We start from the raw sequence: 26,879 nt of genomic DNA, 5'->3' as shown, positions 1-26,879 counted from the left end.
AATCATACATCAGTCCTTGCCCCATACAATCAAAGGCAGTACTTCCACAACAACTAAGGTCAGTTATAGCAAGTGCCTGTATGTTTTTGAAGTGAAGTAGGAAACCCATGCAGTCACCAGGAGAACATAGAGACTCCTTGCAGATAGTGCCCTTGCTAGAATCCATGAGCTCTGTGACTCTACAGGGAACTTGTAAAGCAGGGATGAACCTCAGAATGAGCTTTGGAAGACACAAATAGTGGGTCTAGAGTTGAATGGACAAGATATCATGTGGTGGAGAAGGCCAAAAAGACACAGATACATGCAACATCACTGAAAATGGGGTTAATAGCCTTTTATGATGCAAAGGCCGAGTATCATATTAGCAAAGTCAAGCATGGGAAAAGGTTATTGCTTCTGGCAGGAAAGCGAAGGTCTGGAGAGCCATAGGAAAGCGAGCATAAAAATGTTAAATACCGATGCAGTGTGTGAGACCCAGGGAAAGTGGCCTGCAGCAGCTGGCAACTAGAGTAATAGAAATGAGCAGGGTGACTGCAGTAAACATATTGGATTTTTTTAGAACAAAAAAATTTATTTGTTTCATTTTCCCTTCCTAAGGTTTTTATTCCAGCAAGCAACTCAGTAATCCAGACCTTCTAAACAGTTACAATTTGAAACATACAGTAAGTGCATAAAAAGCAGCAGCTGTAACTTCAGTCCCCGCTGAACATTCTCCCTGAGCTTTTAGTCTGCAACACAACTGGTACATCCGTAGCTGATAATTCACTGATGCTGCTGAGAAATGCATCTCCTTTTAACAGTTTCCAAGGCATTCTAATCAAATTTATAAAATGTATATGAGACACGGGAGAACATTTTTAGAAATCAGGAAAACTGAAAAAAGTCATTATATGTGGTGCATTATATGAAAATGATATATGTGAACTGCCCCTTGAATCTGAATGTACATGTGCAGATGTACCCACTTGTTTCAATGAAAGAGAGGAGAGCACCCTAAACGCTGCTGGTGATTATTTATTATTCATGCTGCTTTACACATGTTTCGGGCTAGTTGTGCCCTTTCTCATGTGCAGATGTACACCTGGTTCAGTACAGTTCTGTCTGATTCAAAGCAATCCAGTCATTCAGATATTGATGTGCTGTTGATTTAAATTCCCCCCGTCAGGAGGCTAGAAATCCCTGTGGGCTGTTTTGCTGATTCAGCAGGAAAAAAAATTGAAAAGATTCAGTTATTGATGCTTTTTACCCTTGGCACGTTTAGTAAAGTCCTCTATGTTTAAAGTGTCACAAAACTTGAAAGTGAAACAAAAGTGTAAATGCAGAGATACAGCTATAGATTCAAATGAATACAGTTATAGCAGCATTTACAGAGCTTTCTAGTGAAACAGAATGTAAAGACAACAATCAGCAGACTTAGTAAATAATGCAATAAATGCATAGGCCTTCCCCTACATAGCAGCCCCAGGGGAGCTTCTAAGGAAGCTGAACCGATAATGGACCCTGCACCCGCAGCTCCAGCCCCCAGAGGGGGCGAGGGAGGGGATTCACAACTTGTTTTACAACACAAACAACTCTTACCAGCACAGAGGTGCAGGGGCCCAATGCAGGTCTGGACTGAGAATCAAAATAGGCCCTGACATTTCAGGTAAACAGAGGCCAAAACAAGCACCACCAGCCCACTAAATACTGACTTTCTATGGAACCTTATAACAGCCGCTCTGGCATTTGTCAGAACCCACATATTGCCAGTCTGGGCCTGGCCCGATAACAATGAAGAGCCATGCCCATAAAGTTATCCTTCAGCCTACAGATTTGTGTCAGCTCTTTCCCTAGTGACAGAAGCAATGCATGTGCTCAGTGTGCCTTGAATGCTGAGCTTATTATTCACGCTTAGGGCAAAACAGCATACTCATACATGCCCAGTGATGCTCTTGGCAGAGGTGGAAGAATCCATGAGGATATGGTACAACAGACCTGGGCATAATATTCCTTGTGTAAGGCAATCATTTTATCAGAAGGCTGACAGTTCCGCAATGCATCTGCTAAATGGTGCATACTGCACACTAATCAGGTAATCTGTTGTCTACAAAATACATCGGAGGGTTCTAGTTTATATTATATTCCCCATAATAAGATATGCCTAACAGTAAAAATTATACCTGATGCCAATGAAAGAAAGACAAGAGAGGTTAGAAAATGTGTCAACTCTATTGGTAATCTTAGATAGTGAGCTAGTAGTTATTTCCTGGTCTACTGTTGCTATTATATCCTTTATTTATATATCATCCAACATTTTCCACAGATCTAAAAAGAGCTTATATAAATCATACATCAGTCCTTGCCCCATACAATCAAAGGCAGTACTTCCACAACAACTAAGGTCAGTTATAGCAAGTGCCTGTATGTTTTTGAAGTGAAGTAGGAAACCCATGCAGTCACCAGGAGAACATAGAGACTCCTTGCAGATAGTGCCCTTGCTAGAATCCATGAGCTCTGTGACTCTACAGGGAACTTGTAAAGCAGGGATGAACCTCAGAATGAGCTTTGGAAGACACAAATAGTGGGTCTAGAGTTGAATGGACAAGATATCATGTGGTGGAGAAGGCCAAAAAGACACAGATACATGCAACATCACTGAAAATGGGGTTAATAGCCTTTTATGATGCAAAGGCCGAGTATCATATTAGCAAAGTCAAGCATGGGAAAAGGTTATTGCTTCTGGCAGGAAAGCGAAGGTCTGGAGAGCCATAGGAAAGCGAGCATAAAAATGTTAAATACCGATGCAGTGTGTGAGACCCAGGGAAAGTGGCCTGCAGCAGCTGGCAACTAGAGTAATAGAAATGAGCAGGGTGACTGCAGTAAACATATTGGATTTTTTTAGAACAAAAAAATTTATTTGTTTCATTTTCCCTTCCTAAGGTTTTTATTCCAGCAAGCAACTCAGTAATCCAGACCTTCTAAACAGTTACAATTTGAAACATACAGTAAGTGCATAAAAAGCAGCAGCTGTAACTTCAGTCCCCGCTGAACATTCTCCCTGAGCTTTTAGTCTGCAACACAACTGGTACATCCGTAGCTGATAATTCACTGATGCTGCTGAGAAATGCATCTCCTTTTAACAGTTTCCAAGGCATTCTAATCAAATTTATAAAATGTATATGAGACACGGGAGAACATTTTTAGAAATCAGGAAAACTGAAAAAAGTCATTATATGTGGTGCATTATATGAAAATGATATATGTGAACTGCCCCTTGAATCTGAATGTACATGTGCAGATGTACCCACTTGTTTCAATGAAAGAGAGGAGAGCACCCTAAACGCTGCTGGTGATTATTTATTATTCATGCTGCTTTACACATGTTTCGGGCTAGTTGTGCCCTTTCTCATGTGCAGATGTACACCTGGTTCAGTACAGTTCTGTCTGATTCAAAGCAATCCAGTCATTCAGATATTGATGTGCTGTTGATTTAAATTCCCCCCGTCAGGAGGCTAGAAATCCCTGTGGGCTGTTTTGCTGATTCAGCAGGAAAAAAAATTGAAAAGATTCAGTTATTGATGCTTTTTACCCTTGGCACGTTTAGTAAAGTCCTCTATGTTTAAAGTGTCACAAAACTTGAAAGTGAAACAAAAGTGTAAATGCAGAGATACAGCTATAGATTCAAATGAATACAGTTATAGCAGCATTTACAGAGCTTTCTAGTGAAACAGAATGTAAAGACAACAATCAGCAGACTTAGTAAATAATGCAATAAATGCATAGGCCTTCCCCTACATAGCAGCCCCAGGGGAGCTTCTAAGGAAGCTGAACCGATAATGGACCCTGCACCCGCAGCTCCAGCCCCCAGAGGGGGCGAGGGAGGGGATTCACAACTTGTTTTACAACACAAACAACTCTTACCAGCACAGAGGTGCAGGGGCCCAATGCAGGTCTGGACTGAGAATCAAAATAGGCCCTGACATTTCAGGTAAACAGAGGCCAAAACAAGCACCACCAGCCCACTAAATACTGACTTTCTATGGAACCTTATAACAGCCGCTCTGGCATTTGTCAGAACCCACATATTGCCAGTCTGGGCCTGGCCCGATAACAATGAAGAGCCATGCCCATAAAGTTATCCTTCAGCCTACAGATTTGTGTCAGCTCTTTCCCTAGTGACAGAAGCAATGCATGTGCTCAGTGTGCCTTGAATGCTGAGCTTATTATTCACGCTTAGGGCAAAACAGCATACTCATACATGCCCAGTGATGCTCTTGGCAGAGGTGGAAGAATCCATGAGGATATGGTACAACAGACCTGGGCATAATATTCCTTGTGTAAGGCAATCATTTTATCAGAAGGCTGACAGTTCCGCAATGCATCTGCTAAATGGTGCATACTGCACACTAATCAGGTAATCTGTTGTCTACAAAATACATCGGAGGGTTCTAGTTTATATTATATTCCCCATAATAAGATATGCCTAACAGTAAAAATTATACCTGATGCCAATGAAAGAAAGACAAGAGAGGTTAGAAAATGTGTCAACTCTATTGGTAATCTTAGATAGTGAGCTAGTAGTTATTTCCTGGTCTACTGTTGCTATTATATCCTTTATTTATATATCATCCAACATTTTCCACAGATCTAAAAAGAGCTTATATAAATCATACATCAGTCCTTGCCCCATACAATCAAAGGCAGTACTTCCACAACAACTAAGGTCAGTTATAGCAAGTGCCTGTATGTTTTTGAAGTGAAGTAGGAAACCCATGCAGTCACCAGGAGAACATAGAGACTCCTTGCAGATAGTGCCCTTGCTAGAATCCATGAGCTCTGTGACTCTACAGGGAACTTGTAAAGCAGGGATGAACCTCAGAATGAGCTTTGGAAGACACAAATAGTGGGTCTAGAGTTGAATGGACAAGATATCATGTGGTGGAGAAGGCCAAAAAGACACAGATACATGCAACATCACTGAAAATGGGGTTAATAGCCTTTTATGATGCAAAGGCCGAGTATCATATTAGCAAAGTCAAGCATGGGAAAAGGTTATTGCTTCTGGCAGGAAAGCGAAGGTCTGGAGAGCCATAGGAAAGCGAGCATAAAAATGTTAAATACCGATGCAGTGTGTGAGACCCAGGGAAAGTGGCCTGCAGCAGCTGGCAACTAGAGTAATAGAAATGAGCAGGGTGACTGCAGTAAACATATTGGATTTTTTTAGAACAAAAAAATTTATTTGTTTCATTTTCCCTTCCTAAGGTTTTTATTCCAGCAAGCAACTCAGTAATCCAGACCTTCTAAACAGTTACAATTTGAAACATACAGTAAGTGCATAAAAAGCAGCAGCTGTAACTTCAGTCCCCGCTGAACATTCTCCCTGAGCTTTTAGTCTGCAACACAACTGGTACATCCGTAGCTGATAATTCACTGATGCTGCTGAGAAATGCATCTCCTTTTAACAGTTTCCAAGGCATTCTAATCAAATTTATAAAATGTATATGAGACACGGGAGAACATTTTTAGAAATCAGGAAAACTGAAAAAAGTCATTATATGTGGTGCATTATATGAAAATGATATATGTGAACTGCCCCTTGAATCTGAATGTACATGTGCAGATGTACCCACTTGTTTCAATGAAAGAGAGGAGAGCACCCTAAACGCTGCTGGTGATTATTTATTATTCATGCTGCTTTACACATGTTTCGGGCTAGTTGTGCCCTTTCTCATGTGCAGATGTACACCTGGTTCAGTACAGTTCTGTCTGATTCAAAGCAATCCAGTCATTCAGATATTGATGTGCTGTTGATTTAAATTCCCCCCGTCAGGAGGCTAGAAATCCCTGTGGGCTGTTTTGCTGATTCAGCAGGAAAAAAAATTGAAAAGATTCAGTTATTGATGCTTTTTACCCTTGGCACGTTTAGTAAAGTCCTCTATGTTTAAAGTGTCACAAAACTTGAAAGTGAAACAAAAGTGTAAATGCAGAGATACAGCTATAGATTCAAATGAATACAGTTATAGCAGCATTTACAGAGCTTTCTAGTGAAACAGAATGTAAAGACAACAATCAGCAGACTTAGTAAATAATGCAATAAATGCATAGGCCTTCCCCTACATAGCAGCCCCAGGGGAGCTTCTAAGGAAGCTGAACCGATAATGGACCCTGCACCCGCAGCTCCAGCCCCCAGAGGGGGCGAGGGAGGGGATTCACAACTTGTTTTACAACACAAACAACTCTTACCAGCACAGAGGTGCAGGGGCCCAATGCAGGTCTGGACTGAGAATCAAAATAGGCCCTGACATTTCAGGTAAACAGAGGCCAAAACAAGCACCACCAGCCCACTAAATACTGACTTTCTATGGAACCTTATAACAGCCGCTCTGGCATTTGTCAGAACCCACATATTGCCAGTCTGGGCCTGGCCCGATAACAATGAAGAGCCATGCCCATAAAGTTATCCTTCAGCCTACAGATTTGTGTCAGCTCTTTCCCTAGTGACAGAAGCAATGCATGTGCTCAGTGTGCCTTGAATGCTGAGCTTATTATTCACGCTTAGGGCAAAACAGCATACTCATACATGCCCAGTGATGCTCTTGGCAGAGGTGGAAGAATCCATGAGGATATGGTACAACAGACCTGGGCATAATATTCCTTGTGTAAGGCAATCATTTTATCAGAAGGCTGACAGTTCCGCAATGCATCTGCTAAATGGTGCATACTGCACACTAATCAGGTAATCTGTTGTCTACAAAATACATCGGAGGGTTCTAGTTTATATTATATTCCCCATAATAAGATATGCCTAACAGTAAAAATTATACCTGATGCCAATGAAAGAAAGACAAGAGAGGTTAGAAAATGTGTCAACTCTATTGGTAATCTTAGATAGTGAGCTAGTAGTTATTTCCTGGTCTACTGTTGCTATTATATCCTTTATTTATATATCATCCAACATTTTCCACAGATCTAAAAAGAGCTTATATAAATCATACATCAGTCCTTGCCCCATACAATCAAAGGCAGTACTTCCACAACAACTAAGGTCAGTTATAGCAAGTGCCTGTATGTTTTTGAAGTGAAGTAGGAAACCCATGCAGTCACCAGGAGAACATAGAGACTCCTTGCAGATAGTGCCCTTGCTAGAATCCATGAGCTCTGTGACTCTACAGGGAACTTGTAAAGCAGGGATGAACCTCAGAATGAGCTTTGGAAGACACAAATAGTGGGTCTAGAGTTGAATGGACAAGATATCATGTGGTGGAGAAGGCCAAAAAGACACAGATACATGCAACATCACTGAAAATGGGGTTAATAGCCTTTTATGATGCAAAGGCCGAGTATCATATTAGCAAAGTCAAGCATGGGAAAAGGTTATTGCTTCTGGCAGGAAAGCGAAGGTCTGGAGAGCCATAGGAAAGCGAGCATAAAAATGTTAAATACCGATGCAGTGTGTGAGACCCAGGGAAAGTGGCCTGCAGCAGCTGGCAACTAGAGTAATAGAAATGAGCAGGGTGACTGCAGTAAACATATTGGATTTTTTTAGAACAAAAAAATTTATTTGTTTCATTTTCCCTTCTAAGGTTTTTATTCCAGCAAGCAACTCAGTAATCCAGACCTTCTAAACAGTTACAATTTGAAACATACAGTAAGTGCATAAAAAGCAGCAGCTGTAACTTCAGTCCCCGCTGAACATTCTCCCTGAGCTTTTAGTCTGCAACACAACTGGTACATCCGTAGCTGATAATTCACTGATGCTGCTGAGAAATGCATCTCCTTTTAACAGTTTCCAAGGCATTCTAATCAAATTTATAAAATGTATATGAGACACGGGAGAACATTTTTAGAAATCAGGAAAACTGAAAAAAGTCATTATATGTGGTGCATTATATGAAAATGATATATGTGAACTGCCCCTTGAATCTGAATGTACATGTGCAGATGTACCCACTTGTTTCAATGAAAGAGAGGAGAGCACCCTAAACGCTGCTGGTGATTATTTATTATTCATGCTGCTTTACACATGTTTCGGGCTAGTTGTGCCCTTTCTCATGTGCAGATGTACACCTGGTTCAGTACAGTTCTGTCTGATTCAAAGCAATCCAGTCATTCAGATATTGATGTGCTGTTGATTTAAATTCCCCCCGTCAGGAGGCTAGAAATCCCTGTGGGCTGTTTTGCTGATTCAGCAGGAAAAAAAATTGAAAAGATTCAGTTATTGATGCTTTTTACCTTGGCACGTTTAGTAAAGTCCTCTATGTTTAAAGTGTCACAAAACTTGAAAGTGAAACAAAAGTGTAAATGCAGAGATACAGCTATAGATTCAAATGAATACAGTTATAGCAGCATTTACAGAGCTTTCTAGTGAAACAGAATGTAAAGACAACAATCAGCAGACTTAGTAAATAATGCAATAAATGCATAGGCCTTCCCCTACATAGCAGCCCCAGGGGAGCTTCTAAGGAAGCTGAACCGATAATGGACCCTGCACCCGCAGCTCCAGCCCCCAGAGGGGGCGAGGGAGGGGATTCACAACTTGTTTTACAACACAAACAACTCTTACCAGCACAGAGGTGCAGGGGCCCAATGCAGGTCTGGACTGAGAATCAAAATAGGCCTGACATTTCAGGTAAACAGAGGCCAAAACAAGCACCACCAGCCCACTAAATACTGACTTTTCTATGGAACCTTATAACAGCCGCTCTGGCATTTGTCAGAACCCACATATTGCAGTCTGGGCCTGGCCCGATAACAATGAAGAGCCATGCCCATAAAGTTATCCTTCAGCCTACAGATTTGTGTCAGCTCTTTCCCTAGTGACAGAAGCAATGCATGTGCTCAGTGTGCCTTGAATGCTGAGCTTATTATTCACGCTTAGGGCAAAACAGCATACTCATACATGCCCAGTGATGCTCTTGGCAGAGGTGGAAGAATCCATGAGGATATGGTACAACAGACCTGGGCATAATATTGGTCATGTCTAGCCACAGTTCAGTGTAAAAATAAAAACTGAGTAAATAGATAGGCTATGCAAAATAAGGGGGGCCACATAGGACATAACTGTTGAGTGAGTTTGCAATTGATCCTCGGCATGCAGGTCAGATTCAAAAGCAAACAGTTATGACCCATGTGGCCCCCTCAAGTCACTGATTGGTTTACTGCCTGGTAACCAATCAGTGCAAAGCAAGAGAGCTGCAAAGCAGGAAATGGTGTTCTGGCTATTATGTAACACATCCAGTCACTCCAGCCTTTATACATTACATTTTTGGCTAACTAAATATATTGAAAACATTATTTATTTTGCACATCCTACTTACCCAGTTTTTATTTTTATACCAAACTGTTCCTTTCAGCCAGTTGCCCTACAAACATTTTGGTCTACTTGATCTTTAGTCAAAAGGACAAACTGCCAAACCTACAGCTGTAGGATCTACAAAGTTCTGGCCTATAGGGAGGTTGGGGGCAGACCTTGTGCAGTCACTTTCCTTTCTACCCCTTCAATTATTCAACTGGATATGAAGAAAGGTTTTCTACTGTCCCCTGGAGGATTAATATAGGGTACAGTATGCGCAATATGTTGGTGCTATATAAATTCATGTTACTAAAGGTGTATTTAATGGATTAATATCATCAAATTTCTGCGTTTATTATAATATGAAATAATTTATGAACAACCTATAGCATTCTGTTAGCGATAGCGATGCATGGTTAATATATTTATATATTTTATTAATTTGATGCATCTATTTACTTTGCCTCATGCAAGCTACCCTATCTCTTTCACTCTCATCGCTAAATTAGTCTGAGCCAAACCTCTACAAGCAGCAGTGCAGTAAATGTTTAAGGGCTTTTTTTTATAAAAGGTAGTTGGCTGTGCTTTGTCTTGGAAGACAGTGGCTCTGAATAGAATTTCTGCCAAAAAGCAAGCTTGAGATGTTGTTGTTTTCCAGAGAGGATATAAATCTGGTCACCAAGATTCCCATGAAATTGATTCCTCTACGAAGCATAAAATAACTTTTCATAAAGGAAATAAAAATATGTGTCTCTAGAACGACACTATTTAAACAATATTTTAAGGCAAAACTAGCCTGATGACAGTATCCGTTCCACAAGATGTAGTGTTGCCACCAAATTGTGAGAGGTCACGTGAAGTGGGCAAGGGGAAGACATACAGTGGCAGAGACATGAATACAGAGGAAGCAAACCCTGTGGCTGCAGGGGGGTCCAAGACGTATAGAGGCTCAAATAATGAGCAATTTCAACATATATTGATAAAACAGGACAACCTCTGGATATGTTGGGGGCCCTAAAATTAATTTGCTGTGGTGCGCATTAACATCTAGTTACACCACTGCCCAGGGGAGCTGGCATAACCATAACTAGAAATGTTGGGGTGTAGCCACTGGGGGGGGGGTCTAAATTTACTAGTATTTACGTTGGCAGTAAACTTCCAATACTGGTTCTAATATGTAGGCATAATAGTGGCTGGTGCCAACCTGAACCAGAAGATGTCCAGCAACGATTGCTGGAAATAACTGTATTTATAGTGAAAGGCTTGAGGCAGACAATAACAGAGGTATGTTGTAGCGTTCCTATTAGAGGGGATAAGGAGAGGAACTGAAATATCACGTCCTTGCTGCAGAAGAGTGTAGAGTAGAGATGTCGCGAACTGTTCGCCGGCGAACTTGTTCGCGCGAACATCGGGTGTTCGCGCTCGCCGGAAGTTCGCGAACGTCGCGCGACGTTCGCCATTTTGGGTTCGCCATTGTTGGCGCTTTTTTTTGCCCTCACCCCAGACCAGCAGGTACATGGCAGCCAATCAGGAAGCTCTCCCTGGACCACTCCCCTTCCCTATAAAAACCGAAGCCCTGCAGCGTTTTTTCACTCTGCCTGTGTGTGCTGAAGAGATAGTGTAGGGAGAGAGCTGCTGCCTGTTAGTGATTTCAGGACAGTTGAAAGTTTGCTGGCTAGTAATCGTTTTGATACTGCTCTGTTATTGGAGGGACAGAAGTCTGCAGGGGTTTGAGGGACATTTAAGCTTAGGTAGCTTTGCTGGCTAGTAATCTACCTTCTACTGCAGTGCTCTGTATGTAGCTGCAGTGGGCAGCTGTCCTGCTTCTGATCTCATCTGCTGACTGCTGCAATAGCAATAGTCCTTGTAAGGACTGCTTTTATTTATTTTTTTGTTGTTTTACTACTACTACTACTACTACTACTACTACTACTACTATAAGAGCCCAGTGCTATTAGTCTAGCAGTGTTGGGAGTGGGACTGGTGTGCTAATCTGCTGCTCCTAGTAGTTCAGCAGCACCAACTTTAATTTTTTTTTTTTAATATTCATTCTTTTTTTATTTAACTTTTTTTTATTTTACTATCGCTGTAGTAGTGTATAAGTTGACCTTTTAGGCATTATTTGCCCTGTAGGCATTTTTTGCCCAGTGTGTTATTCAACCAACTGCTATCTAGCTGTGTGCCCGTGTTCACATTCTGTCTAAATATCCATAATATTACCGTCTCCAGAAAAAACACCGGAGTGACTTTTTTCAAGCAGCCATAATAAATTTTACGTAATCCGTATCCATCGCTGTAGTAGTGTATAAGTTGACCTTTTAGGCATTATTTGCCCTGTAGGCATTTTTTGCCCAGTGTGTTATTCAACCAACTGCTATCTAGCTGTGTGCCCGTGTTCACATTCTGTCTAAATATCCATAATATTACCGTCTCCAGAAAAAACACCGGAGTGACTTTTTTCAAGCAGCCATAATAAATTTTACGTAATCCGTATCCATCGCTGTAGTAGTGTATAAGTTGACCTTTTAGGCATTATTTGCCCTGTAGGCATTTTTTGCCCAGTGTGTTATTCAACCAACTGTTATCTAGCTGTGTGACCGTGTTCACATTCTGTCTAAATATCCATAATATTACCGTCTCCAGAAAAAACACCGGAGTGACTTTTTTCAAGCAGCCATAATAAATTTTACGTAATCCGTATCCATCGCTGTAGTAGTGTATAAGTTGACCTTTTAGGCATTATTTGCCCTGTAGGCATTTTTTGCCCAGTGTGTTATTCAACAAACTGTTATCTAGCTGTGTGACCGTGTTCACATTCTGTCTAAATATCCATAATATTACCGTCTCAGAAAAACACCGGGTGACTTTTTTTTCAAGCAGCATTCTTAATTTTACGTAATCCGTATCCACCGCTGTGTATACGTTGACCTTTTAGGCATTATTTGCCCTGTAGGCATTTTTGCCCAGTGTGTTATTCAACCAACTGCTATCTAGCTGTGTGACCGTGTTCACATTCTGTCTAAATATCCATAATATTACCGTCTCCAGAAAAAACACCGGAGTGGACTTTTTTTCAAGCAGCATTCTTATATTTTACGTAATCCGTATCCACCGCTGTGTATACGTTGACCTTGTAGGCATTATTTGCACAGTGTTTTCTTCAAACCGCCATCTAGCTGTGTGAGCTTGTTCACATTTTGTCTAAATATTGATAATATTATCGTCTCTAGAAAAACCACTTGAGTTACTTTTTTTCAAGCAGCATTCATATATTTTACGTAATCCGTATCCACCGCTGTGTATACGTTGACCTTGTAGGCATTATTTGCACACTGTTTTCTTCAAACTGCCATCTAGCTGTGTGTATTATCGTTTCCAGAAAAACCAACTGAGTTTTTGTTGTTGTTGTTTTTTTAAAAATAATGCCAGGCAAAGGCAGGCCGCCACGCAGAGGCCGTGCTAGGGGCCGTGCTGCTATGCAATCCTGTGGCCCTAGCAAATTGCCCAGTTTTAAAAAGCCAATGACCCTGAACTCCCAAAATGCTGAAGAGGTAGTTGACTGGCTTACACAGCACACCCCATCCTCTACCGTTTCTAACTTTACCACAACATCCTCCTCATCCTCCACTGCTATGGCCACCCACGTAACACTTCCTCCACCACCGGTGCCCCTTCTTCACTGGGGTCAGAGGAGTTATTTTCCCATGAGTTTCTTGAACTGAGTAATGCGCAACCATTATTGCCAGAAGAAGATGAAGGAGATGAGGACCTTACACCAGATTTAATTCTGGCAGAGAACACGATAGAGATGGACATAATGAGTGATGAGGAGGAGGTCCCCGCTGCTGCTTCCTTCTGTGATGTGTCAGAAGAAATTGATGCATCTGAGGAGAATGATGATGAGGAGATTGATGTTTTGTGGGTGCCTAGTAGAAGAGAGCAAGAGGAGGGTAGTTCAGATGGAGAGACGGAGAGTCAGAGAGGCAGTAGGAGAATAAGACCTAGAAGAAGCAGGGAGGACAGCCCGCAGGGATCAGTAGGGCAACAACATGTATCGGCACCTGTGTTCAGCCGGCCAACGCACCCGCCATTGCCGCCAATACCGCCAACTCCGCCAACTTCTACTGTTACCGCCAGATCGCACACTTCCAAAAAGTCAGCAGTGTGGGATTTTTTTAATGTGTGTGCCTCTGACAAAAGCATTGTAATTTGCAATGAGTGCAGTCAGAAACTGAGCCTTGGTAAGCCCAACAGCCACATAGGTACAACTTCTATGCGAAGGCACATGAGCGGCAAGCACAAAGCACTTTGGGAGCAACACCTCAAAGGCAACAGGCAAACTAAAAGCCACACTCCTTCTGGTCCAGCATCTTACTGCTCTACCTCTGCTCTCCTTGACCCGTCTGAACCACCCTCCACTCCGCCTTCCACCTTGACCACCTGTTCCCATTCCCAGTCATCTGCCACCAGCCAAGTTTCTGTGAAGGCCATGTTTGAGCGTAAGAAGCCAATGTCTGACTGTCACCCCCTTGCGCGGCGTCTGACAGCTGGCTTGTCTGCACTCTTAGCCCGCCAGCTTTTACATACCAGCTGGTGGACTCTGAGGCCTTCCGCAAATTTGTAGCAATTGGGACACCGCAGTGGAAGGTACCCAGCCGCAATTTTTTTTCTAAAAAGGGAATACCACACCTGTACCAACATGTGCAGAGCCAAGTTACCGCATCTCTGTCACTTAGTGTTGGGCCAAAGGTCCATATGACTACTGACGCATGGTCCTCCAAGCATGGTCAGGGCAGGTATGTCACCTACACTGCCACTGGGTGAACTTGGTAATGGCTGGGAAGCAGGGAATGGGTAGCTCAACAACAACAGTGGAGTTGGTGTCACCGCCACGGATTGCACGCGGTTCTGCCACCACCTCTACTCCTCCATCGCTCTCTACCTCGTCTTCTTCTTCTTCTTCTTACTCTGCTGCTGGGTCCTCCTTCTCCTCCTCCACACCTGTGCACCCCCAGCTCCCCCTAGGCTATTCGACGTGCCAGGTACGCCGTTGTCACGCTGTCTTGGGGATGACGTGCCTGGAAAGCAAAAACCATACCGGATCTGTACTCCTGTCATCTCTGCAGTCACAGGCCGATCGGTGGCTGACCCCACACCAACTGCAGATCGGAAAAGTGGTGTGTGACAATGGAAGCAATCTGTTGGCAGCGTTGAGACTAGGCAATTTAACACATGTGCCCTGCATGGCACATGTGTTAAATTTAATAGTCCAACGTTTTGTCTCCAAGTACCCAGGATTCCAGGACGTTCTCACCCAGTCCAGAAAGGTGTCGGCCCATTTCAGGCGTTCCTACACAGCCATGGCACGCCTTGCTGACATTCAGCAGCGCTACAACATGCCAGTCAGGCGTTTGATTTCTGACAGCCAGACTCGCTGGAATTCAACGCTCCTTATGTTGGAACGTCTGCTGCAACAACAAAGGGCCGTCAACGAGTACCTTTTTGAACTGGGTGGTAGGACTGGATCTGCACAGCTGGGGATTTTTTTCCCCCGTTACTGGGTGCTTATGCGCGATGCCTGCAGGCTCATGCGACCTTTTGAAGAGGTGACAAATATGGTCAGTCGCACCGAAGGCACCATCAGCGACCTAATACCCTTCGCTTTATTCCTGGAGCGTGCCGTGCGACGAGTGACAGATGAGGCTGTAGACCAGCGTGACGAGGAGCTGGAAGCGCACGATTTCTGGTCGGAATCACCAGAACGAACCCAGGCACCTGCTGCAACGCAGGGAGAGGTGCCAGAAGTGGAGTCAGAGGAGGAAGGTGGCTTTGTGGAGGAGGAGGAGGAGGACCAACAGGAGCAGGCTTCCCAGGGGGCTAGTGGTGACCTTTTGGGGACCCCTGGTCTTGTACGTGGCTGGGGGGAGGAGACCGTGGATGATGCAGTCCTTGATAATGAGGAAGCGGAGATGGATAGCTCTGCATCCAACCTTGTGAGAATGGGGTCTTTCATGCTGTCATGCCTGTTGAAGGACCCCCGTATCAAGAGGCTTAAGGAGAAGGACCTGTACTGGGTCGCAACGCTACTAGACCCTCGGTACAAGCATAAAGTGGCAGAAATGTTACCAACATACCACAAGTCCGAAAAGATGCGGCATTTACAAACCAGCCTGCAAAACATGTTGTACAATGCTTTTAAGGGTGATGTCACTTCAGGAACTCATCAACATTCCAGGGGCAGAGGTGCCAGTAATCCTGCCACGAGCACACCTGCAAGGACAAAGCCCTTTGGCCAGTCTGTAACGTCAGACATGCAAATGTTTTTCTGTCCAAGGCAGCGCCACAACCCTTCTGGATCCACCCTCAAAGAACGCCTCGACCGGCAGGTAGCGGACTACCTGGCATTAACTGCAGATATCGACACTCTGAGGAGCGATGAACCCCTGGACTACTGGGTGCGCAGGCTTGATCTGTGGCCAGAGCTGTCACAATTTGCCATGAACCTCTTGTCTTGCCCAGCCTCAAGTGTGCTCTCAGAAAGGACCTTCAGTGCAGCAGGAGGGATTGTAACTGAGAAGAGAACTCGCCTAGGTCACAAAAGTGTCGATTACCTGACCTTTATTAAAATGAATGAGGGGTGGATCTCGGAGGGTTACTGCACGCCGGAAGACTTGTTCTGACTTCTATGCAGCTGTCCTTCTCTTCAAGCCTCATGACTCCACACACAGCTGTCCTTTAGCGTCCTCCTCCCTCCGCCACCGTTACAAACTAGGGTGCAAACCCTACTGGTTTAATTTTTTCTGGCCTCTGTGCTTCAGTGGCTGCAACCAAAAAAACTGGGCAAACAATGTCTACAAGGTCAACGTATGGCGAAAAATGACTATTTTCAGCATTTATATGGCATATTTTTTCTGGCAACTGTGCTTCAGTGGCTGCGTCCAAAAAAATGCATATTTTCTGCATTTATATGGCATAATTTTTCTGGCCTCTGTGCTTCAGTGGCTGCAACCAAAAAAATGCATATTTTCTGCATTTATATGGCATAATTTTTCTGGCCTCTGTGCTTCAGTGGCTGCAACCAAAAAAATTTATATTTTCTGCATTTATATGGCATAATTTTTCTGTCAACTGTGCTTCAGTGGCTGCGACCAAAAAAATGCATATTTTCTGCATTTATATGACATAATTTTTCTGTCAACTGTGCTTCAGTGGCTGCAACCAAAAAAATTTATATTTTCTGCATTTATATGGCATATTTTTTCTGGCAACTGTGCTTCAGTGGCTGCAACCAAAAAAATTTATATTTTCTGCATTTATATGGCATAATTTTTCTGTCAACTGTGCTTCAGTGGCTGCGACCAAAAAAATGCATATTTTCTGCATTTATATGACATAATTTTTCTGGCCTCTGTGCTTCAGTGGCTGCAACCAAAAAAATTTATATTTTCTGCATTTATATGGCATAATTTTTCTGTCAACTGTGCTTCAGTGGCTGCGACCAAAAAAATGCATATTTTCTGCATTTATATGGCATATTTTTTATGGCCTCTGTGCTTCAGTGTCTGCGACAAAAAAAATGTATATTGTTAGCATTTATATGGCATATTTTTCCTGGCCTCTGTGCTGCAGTGGCTGCGACAAAAAAAAAATAATATTGTTTGCATTTATATGGCATATTTTTTCTGGCCTCTGTGCTGCAGTGGCTGCGACAAAAAAAAATTAATATTGTTTGCATTTATATGGCATATTTTTTCTGGCCTCTGTGCTGCAGTGGCTGCCACAAAAAAAAATTAATATTTTCAGCATTTATATGGCATATTGTTTCTGGACTTCTGGTTCAGTGGCTGCGACAAAAAAAACATAATTTTTCAGGAAAGTACACATGCCTAATTTTTCAGGGTTCTGCAACAGTGGCAAAATCGCATCTTTTATGGTCACCGCAGGTGATCAATAAAGTAGACCAAAACTGGGCCCACACTGCAGAATCTGTGTTTTTTGGTTCACTTCACTGTACATTGAATTACCTCTGCCTGACCGTGCACGTGCGCACAAGCACGGTGACTGCTAAACACACCACTACAGAAATATTGCCACCAACAGGACGAACATCCTGGAGGTGACAAGCAACTAGTAATTAAAAACTATTATTTGCTCACTTGACGGTATCATTCATTAAAGCTCTTTGCGTCTTTTTGCGTTGCAGTAAGCACCGCGTTTCGTCTTTGCGTGTGAACAGGCTGTAACTTTTACACGACTTGATTGGCATGTAGACGCCGGACGTTTTAAAGCATTTTATTACACAGGTTTAGAAATGTAGTGTGATTTCTGCCCTTTACAGCACAAAACGCAGCGCTGTGTCAACAATGGATTTTTTAGAAACATTTTTGCCCATGATCCCCCTCTGGCATGCCACTGTCCAGGTCGTTGCACCCTTTAAACAACTTTAAAATCATTTTTCTGGCCAGAAATGTCTTTTCTAGATGTTAAAGTTCGCCTTCCCATTGAAGTCTATGGGGTTCGCGAACCGTTCGCGAACCGCTCGCATTTTTGCGCAAGTTCGCGAATATGTTCGCGAACTTTTTTTCCGACGTTCGCTACATCCCTAGTGTAGAGGGAAGGAGACAGAGCCAGAGTGAGGAGACCTCCCCAAGCTGTTTAATAATGCAGCTGATATCAGATAGCTCTGCATGGAGCTTTTGGCTGCAGCAGGCATCAGTAGGGATGAGGAGGTGACCTCTATAAGAGAATTTCTGTGCAAGCACTGACTGCACATAGAACTGATGTAAATCCCAAATCTAAAGATCATGATTTGGCTTCAGTTTATAGTAATCCCTCTATGCTGTGTCTAGCTCCTAATCTCCATTTTATCCGAGCTTGCTGTTATACACGGGGGAGAGCTGCTGGACACCTCCACAACACATCCAGATAACCCTTTCCTGCATTTCTTCTTCTCACCCTGGTTAGGATCACACGCTTCCCCCTGCATTTACTACTCTTTACCCTCCTACTTTATAGAAATGCAACCGTGAACATTAGGCAGGCCACTGATTTCACCAACACATTTCATTGTGACCTGGATTTCCATGCAACGTTGACCTTTAATGACAGCTGGGATTTTTTTTTTTTTAACCCATGGCGTGCTGCAAAGTTGTATTGTGTGTATGTTGATGATCAATCAGCCACTGAGCCCCTAGTTCCATCTCTGCTACAGGAGGGTTCCGATGGGATACACATTATGAGAAAGCAACTGGCAGTTGCAAATGACAGCCTGCGCTAGTATTTCCATCTATTATGGTGGGGGGTTGATTTCTAGTAAATACATCCACAGAATCAGGTCTATATATGCACACACTCCATACAGCAACACATCACCATTACAGCGCTAAGAATAGCTCCTATGGGGTTTAACCCTTGCAAGGCAGAAAGCTGCGTCTCTGTTGTTTCCAAAGAGCGGAAGGCACGAGCCAGTGGGAAGGGAAAAGAGGAAGGCGTTCGGTACTCGGTGACAGGCTGCGGATAATTTACCTGAGTAGCTTTGTGGAACTGCTTCTTGAACCCTGCTACCGACATGCTGCAATATGGCCGGTCCCCTCCTGCTGCTGCTGCTGCTGCTGCTGGTGTGCGGTGGGTGAGAGCTGCAGAAGGCCAGCCGCGCTCGGGACTGCAAGAGAATTTTTTCTTCCCTGCTCGGATTCGTATAATCCTGTGATGCTGCCGCTGCCTCAGTGCAGGAAAGCCGTGACGTCACGCGCCAGGCCTCCCACCCACCTGCCTTCCTCTGGTTTAGGGCCTCCCTGGAGTGGGGGCAGAGGATGGCACTGGATCACTGGGAACCACATAGAAAACATTCCAGATTGTCCTCTCCTTTAACGCTGTTTTCTTTTCCCCTGTTTCTCAGTATGTGTATTTGTTTGCTAAAATAATAATAACATGTAGCCTGGAAGAACATGTCATTCTAAGCAACTGTACTGCTTTCATGTGGTTAGGTCATTTGTTAATGTAATTGATATGTGTTTTTAAATTAGGTCAATGTATTCCTCAGCAAATACATAAAATGATTTGCCCCAAATTACAATGTAACATAGGAGCAGGGTACAGAGTGACCAGAATTCTTACCCACCCAATCAGAATTAGGAGGGTAATCAGAATATTGACACCCTCCACCTGAAACTATATTCTGATGGCCATTCAGTCTGAAGTCCCTATAGTATAAATACACTCCCTTCTATGGTCGGTTTTACCAGAAAGCAATTAAAAGTATGGTTTTGGAGTTTTACCGGAAAACATGTCATTTTTGTACACTCTGGTAGGACTCTAACCACCATATGTAATAAAAGGCCCTTAGTTTGCCCAGGGGCAGTAATCCATAGCAACCAATACGATGCATGCTTTTAAAGAGGTGACCAATAAATGCCACCTGCTGATTGGCTGATATGGGTTACTGCTCCTGGGCAAACTTAGTGCCTTTTATTACATAACCCCCTTAAAGGAATTGTTCAGTATAAAAATAAAAACTGGGTACATAGATAGTGTGTGCAAAATAAAAAAAATGTTTCTAATATAGTTAGTTAGGCAAAAATGTAATGTATAAATGCTGGAGTGACTTGATGTCTAACATAACAACAGAACACAACTTCCTGCTTTTCACCTTTTTTGGTTTCCACTAGTGATGTGCGGGTCGGGTTTTACCTGCACCCGGCCGATAATTGCCTGCCCGAGCTCGACTTTCGTGTTTCTTTTATAGACCCGTGCCTCCCCACCAATGACATTCAAATGTTATTGCATTCATTTTTTTATTATTTTCTTAAATTTTTTCACATCTCTGTGAAAAGATGTGGCTGCCCTGCCTATTATTATTAAAAAGAGTCGATAGCAGCTGACGCGTTTCGCCCGGCAACCCCAGGCTTTATTAAAGCCGGCAGCGATCACGGAAATGGATATTGAGTTTTATAGCCGCTCGCACCTGCTGACGTAATTATTGTCTGCCAATTGCGGACAAGGAAGTCCTGTTAGGAGGAGGTAGCGATTTGATCAGTCTCATCTCTGTGACAAGAAACATTGATGATCCACCGAAAAATGGCATTTCAAATTATGCATAATTCATCTCCCAAGGAAATGATCAATTATATAGTGTTAACATAATATATGGTAAACTATGCAATGTATCCTATATAAAAATAGGATAAGAAACATTGATACTCATTATACTCGGATTGGATACTGTTGCAGTTAATAATGTGGGTGTGTCCAACAGAGGAACTGGACACAAAGTAACATTTAAACGGCATTATAATCTCCAATTGATACCCAGATAATACTTGTAAAAATGTATTTATTTATCGGAGAGGCGTATATCCTTTGTAAAAACAGAGCACATAATATAGGTTTCATTATATGAACATATTCATAACAATACTTTTGTTTAATCCTACAGGGCTGAGAGTGTTCATCAGGAGAATCCATTCACTCTCTTTAATTAATAAAGCTTTCTCCAGATCTCCTCCCCTGATACCTAGTGATAGCTTGGAGAGACTCATAGCTTTCAGTCCCCTGCTGGATTGATTATGGCACTCAGCAAAATGTTGACTGACAGTTGATAAATCTTTGCTTGCCTTAATCCACTCTGAGGCATTCTCAATACTGGAAACATGTTCTAAAATTTGTTTTTTGAAGGGACGGCTGGTCTTGCTGATATATACCTTATTGCAAGGACATGTAAGCAAATATTATGGCTTCAGTGGTACATGAAAGCCTATATGTGATGGGATGCCGTTTGCCAAACCTATCAATTACAGACCTTTTTGTTATATATGTAGCTGCAAGCTTTGCACTTTCCACATGGATAGGTGCCCATTTGTGTTGATTTCTGAATTGGTTTCGCAAAGTGACTCCTTACCAATCTGTCCCTTAAGTTGGGTGCTCTATGGCAGCAGGTTAAAGGATGAGCACCAAGGGCTGTTGCTAATACAGGGTCAGTCCTCAAAATGTGCCAATATTTACTGAGCACAGAATTAATTGATTGCCATTGATTACAATATGTGCCAATAAACCGTATAGGTTGATTGTCCTTCAATGGAGAACGTTTACGGCCTGTGAGTAGATTATCACGGGGAGTCTTGATAGCTCTGGAGTAAGCTGTCACTGTCCAAGAGTATCCCCTTTCAATTAGTCTATTGGTGAGTTCCTGTAATCTGAGCTTAAAGGTGGTTAGATCAGAGCAGTTAAATCGCAGGCACAGAAATTCACCCACTGGGATGCCTCTTGCAATTGGGTGGTGGCTCTCAAAATGTAAAGTCGAATTAGTTGCCGTGGTTTTACGAAACAGATTGGAAGAGATGTTGTCATTCTCATTGATTGATAATGTAACATTGAGAAAATCAATACTTTCCTTACTGATTGTCTGTGCTAATCTGATATTCAAATTATTGTCATTAAGTGCCACTAGGAACTCTTGTAAGGAATCCTGTCCACAGAAATATCAGATCTTCGAAGTAACAAAACCACAGGGATATATGCTGGGTATATTGGGATAAACGATCCCCAAATACCCAGTTTGCCTCCCACCATCCCATAAAAAGGTTAGCATAGTTCGGCACGAATGCTGCTCCCATCGCCACACCCTTTACTTGTAAGTAAAACTTATCATGAAAGACGAAAAAGTTACGATCAGGCCCGGATTTGTGGAAAGGCCACCTAGGCCCGGGCCTAGGGAGGCAGGATTTTAGAGGGGCGTCATGCTGCCCAACCACACCCACATTTTTTCAAAAACACTGGGGATGCGCTGGAGAGACAATAATGTTTTTAATTTCCCGTGCGCCAATCCCCATTGCTCCTGTCCCCCTTGAGGCGACAGGGGTGACGAACGGTAGTGGGCCTAGGGTAGCCCACTATGTAAATCCGGCCCTGGTTACGATTCAAACAAAACAACCAAATCTGACATAAAATCTATAAATTGGCCATCCCAATCGGTCTCTGTAGCCCATGTTTATGTGATATGGATGAATAGGGATTCCACATCAAAGCTCACTAAGATGCTGCCCCTGTTCGTATTGACATGTTCCAGTTTGTACAGTAGGTCCCCTGTGTCTCTAATATATTAGGGAAGATTGATAACAAACTTTCTTAACTTAAAGTGTCAATAAATTGGCTGGCTTTTTCAGATAGATTGCCATTACCTGAGACAATTGGGTGCCCCGGAGGTTTGGTGAGGTTTTTGTGTACCTTTGGAAGCATGTAAAAGGTAGGTGTCATTGAGATGTCATTTAAGAGAGCCCTATATTCACATCTTACAATCAGTCCTGTCCGAAAACCTTCAGTAATGAGATTATTATATGCAGTTCTGAAATTAACTGTTGGATCTTGATGTAATATACGATAACACAGCGTGTCATTCAGCTTCTGTTAAATACATCACGCCTGGCCAGATAACGATGTTACCACCCTTATCTGAGGGTTTGATAACAACATAATCCCAAGATGTGATTTCCTGCAATGCTGTTTTTTCACCCTTACTGCGGTTATTATGGCCCATTTAAGCTATATTCATGAAATTACTAATTCTCCAAAGACCACCACGCTGAACTAGTGTTTTTGGGTGGCATAGAGCGGCTTTTGGGTTTTAAGCACTTGTTTCCCTGCGGTTTGTTCTAATAATAGATCAGTAAGGTCAGTCATAGCTTGATCAAAAGATGTTTGTTCAAAGTGAGCCTGAGCTGTAGACTCAATTAAATCATGGGAATTGTTAGGGTCTGGTGTGGCCATTAAGGGATTAATTGTGATTTGTCCATCTGATGGGTCAGTTTTGTTGAAATGTTTCTTCGGTAATAATTTGTGACAGAAAAGGAATAAATCCTTTTAAAGTGTGAACGGACTGATGTCATGGCTTGGGGAAAAAGATAAAACTTTAGTTAGAATTTTACTCGGGTTTGTAGTGAGGACATGATCACTTAGATTGTTAATATGTAGAGTCTCTGAGCCCTCCTTCTCCTGTTGTGTCCCCATTCCCAATAATTCTGTCTCTGGTAAGCCCACCTTCCTTTGTGTAAGTAGAACAAAGTGAATTATCATCAGTTGATTTCTCTGATGCTGAAAATTCACTTTGTGACGTGAACCTCTATCAGCTTTGCCGCCCCACATGAACACCGTCCCAATGGTATAATCTAATCTAATATCTCTAATGTATTTTTGTTTTTTCTTATCAATTGTTTCCTGTACACCGTGATCAATTTCCACATTGACTCTAGACATACGGGAAATGAATTGCTCATTCTGAGAGAAAGCTGACATTTGCTTCTCTATATCATTAATAGTAGTAGTTAAAGGGATACTGTCATGGGAAAACATGTTTTTTCCAAAATGCATCAGTTAATAGCGCTGCTCCAGCAGACTTCTGCACTGAAATTCATTTCTCAAAAGAGCAAACAGTTTTTTTTTATATTCACTTATGAAATCTGACATGAGGCTAGACATATTGCCAGTTTACCAGCTTCCCCAGTCATGTGACTTGTGCCTGCACTTTAGGCGAGAAATGGTTTGTGGCAGGCTGCTGTTTTTCCTTCTCAATGTAACTGAATCATTCTCAGTGGGACTTGGCTTTTTCTATTGAGTGCTTTTCTAAGATCTTCCAGGGAGCAGTTATCTTGTGTTAGGGAGCTGTTATCTTGTGTTAAGCTCCCCATATATGCGACGATTCTTCTTGCAGAACGACTGATTTTAGGGAAGTCTGACCAATCCTTCGAAATTATCGTGCGGTTAGTTGGATTCGAATGATCGAACATCTTACTATTTTCAGCGGACATCTGTCAGGAAATTGATCGGGCAGGTCAAAAAATCTTTGTCGGTCCCAGTGCAATCTATCTATGTTTGTAGGGCCAAGCAGGCAGCTCCCCTTTGTTTTCCTGCCAAATTGGTCTTTTTAGTTGATGGTCAATTCGTACGATCGTACGATCGTACGATCGTTCCGAGAAAATCGCGGTCTCACAATGATGATCGAATCTTTTAAAAATCTCAACATCTATGCCAGCTTACGGAGCTGCTATCTCATTACCTTCCCATTGTTCTGTAGTTAGGCTTTTGGGGGGGAGGGGTGATATCACTCAAACTTTTAGTACAGCAGTAAAGAGTGACTGAAGTTTATCAGAGCACAAGTCACATGACTGGTGGCAGCTGGGAAACTGATAATATGTCTAGCCCCATGTCAGATTTCAAAATTGAATATAACAAAATGTTTGCTCTTTTGAAAATGGATTTCAGTGCATAATTCTGCTGGAGCAGCACTATTAACTGATACGTTTTGAAAAAAAACATGTTTTCCCATGACAGTTTCCCTTTAAACTAGATACTATGTGATTTTCATGTTCCACTGCAAGATTCAGTAATTGCATAGAACTTCTATGTGATATTTCCTCCCACCTTCTTTTGAAGTTATCATCCTGTTCTTCAAACGTGGGTAGAATTTTAATGCGTGGTCCCCTAGGGATGATATTATTTTCTATATATTTTTTATAAGTGGACACGGTCCACCACAACTTAGTTAGTTTGACTTGTTGCTGCTGATATTCCTTCAGTAACGACTTCCAATCTGCCCCTTATGACTGGTTGTTCTGCATCCGACTGTAGCCAGGGGTGCACCGCCAATGAGGCGTGTTGAGAAACTCGCCTCAGGCAGCAACGACGGAGAGGTATGCAGGTGCGGCAAAAAGTCGCTCTTGGGACCTTTAAGAGCCGAATTACCGGTTTTTAAACCAGAAATTCGGCTTTACCATTGCGAGAGAGTGCAATTGCGCTCTTCGCAATAGTGTTCCTGCAGGCAGGGGGGGCGGCATTGAAGGAACTTCCTCAGGTGGCGCATTAATTAGAATCAGCGCTGACTGTGGCCGACTGTGACAGCCAGACTGTAGCTTTCTCCTGCTTCCTGTCAGAATGTGAGCTCAATGATTTCACAAAGGGGGTGGAGCTTCTGGTTCCATTTCCCTTGCAGCTTCTCCTTCCTGCTACAAAGGGCTCTCTCTCCCTCACGCTGCTTCCCCTCTTTTTATCCAGCAGAAGAAATCAACAGCAAATTGGCAGGGAGTAAGGCTTTATACCAACTCTTTCTTATTTGTTTGGCTGCACATTTTGGCATATAACAATTCTGACGTAACCACCAATGATTACTGCCTTTTGGAACTGTTTAGTAGATTAATTTTGCCCCAACTCGAAAAAAAGCCCCCGGGATCAATGCTACCTTTTAATATAACTATTGTACTTTGTTATTACTACATTAAGCCTCTTAAACTACAGCTCCCAGCTAGGGTTGCCACCTTTTAAAAAAAAAATTACGGGCTAGTGGTGGGGGCGGGAACTAAAGGGGCATACCGTGTCGTAAAAAGGGGCAGAGCCATTGGGGGGCTGTAGTTTAAGAGGGAAGGATTCAAATCAGAATCCTAATTTGCATATGCAAATTAGGGGTTGGAAGGGGAAAACATGTATACTTCCTTGTTTTGTGACAAAATGTCACGCAATTTCCCTCCCCTCCCCTAATTTGCATATGTAAATTAGGATTTGGATTCAGTTCGGCCCGGGCATAAGGATTCGGCTGAATCCAAATCCTGCTGAAAAAGTCCGAATCCTGGCCGAATCCTGAACTGAATCCTGGATTCGGGGCATCCCTAATTATTTTCATGACTAAGAGTTTGAAAAAAAAATTGCTTTTTTATTTTAATATTAAAAAACTCTAATATCCATGTTTAATAATGCATTTCTTATATACCAGAGGCATGTATCAAGTTGGAATAAAATAATCTAAAAAAAAGATTAAAGCAAAAGATAGAAAACCATAAGACTTTCTGATGACTAAACATTATTTCTATTTGGGGCATGTAGCAGCATTGCTCACTTTAATGAAACATTGCAAATTTAAACTGCTTGTTAGAGCAGTAATAGCATTCTGTACATATAAAATCTCTGTAAAATTACTTTTCTTTTGTGCTGACTGAAAATGTCCTGCACTCGGCTTCTGTGGGCAAATAAAAACCTTAAAGCAATACTGACACGTTCCTATAAAAATCATAGGAACGTGTCATTATAAAGTAAATGCTGCACCCGTAATCATTCCCCGAAAAGCCCCCCATCAAAGCTGCCCCCAGCCCCGCCAAACCACTGACACTACTACCAGATCTTCTGGGTTGCTTCAGTGATGCTAGGCTGGAGGTGGAGTGATCCTTCCATAGGCTGAATTCCTGTTTTCATTCGTAATCAGCCTATGGAAGGATCACGGCGCTCACAGCCCAGCGTAACTAAAATGGCTCAAAAGGTCTTTTAGAAATGTCGGAGGGTCAGCTGAGTGCAGGTTTGTGGGGCTGGGGGCGGCTTTGCAGGGGGCTTTGATGATTACAGTTGCAGCATTTACTTAATACCAACACGTTCCTATGATTTTTATAGAACCCTGTCAGTATTGCTTTAATTTTTAGCATTGATTTCACCACTCCCGAGGCTCCACCTGTGTCTTCCCTATGTGTGTGTTATATATAATGTGTGCTCATAATATAATATGCAGTAAATGTGTTCATTAACAACGTGACTTTTATTTGTTTATTTTTTATTACAACAGAATTCTCTATGACTTCTC

At 42.5% G+C, this 26,879-nt stretch overlaps 1 protein-coding gene across 1 annotated transcript in view; it reads right to left on the bottom strand.

Annotated features, from left to right (window-relative positions):
* sh3gl2.S (SH3-domain GRB2-like 2 S homeolog) overlaps positions 1–18,925 on the bottom strand; it is an 82,753-nt gene extending 63,828 nt beyond the window's left edge. The window contains 1 exon segment of the mRNA NM_001096047.1: positions 18,797–18,925. Coding sequence (NP_001089516.1) covers positions 18,797–18,841 — 45 coding nt within the window. The 5' untranslated portion in view covers positions 18,842–18,925.
* Positions 18,926–26,879: the final 7,954 nt, after the last annotated feature.

The sequence above is a fragment of the Xenopus laevis genome, chromosome 1S, assembly GCF_017654675.1.
Source record: "Xenopus laevis strain J_2021 chromosome 1S, Xenopus_laevis_v10.1, whole genome shotgun sequence".
Lineage (NCBI taxonomy): Eukaryota > Metazoa > Chordata > Amphibia > Anura > Pipidae > Xenopus > Xenopus laevis.
This window is presented reverse-complemented; position numbering and strand designations above follow the sequence as displayed.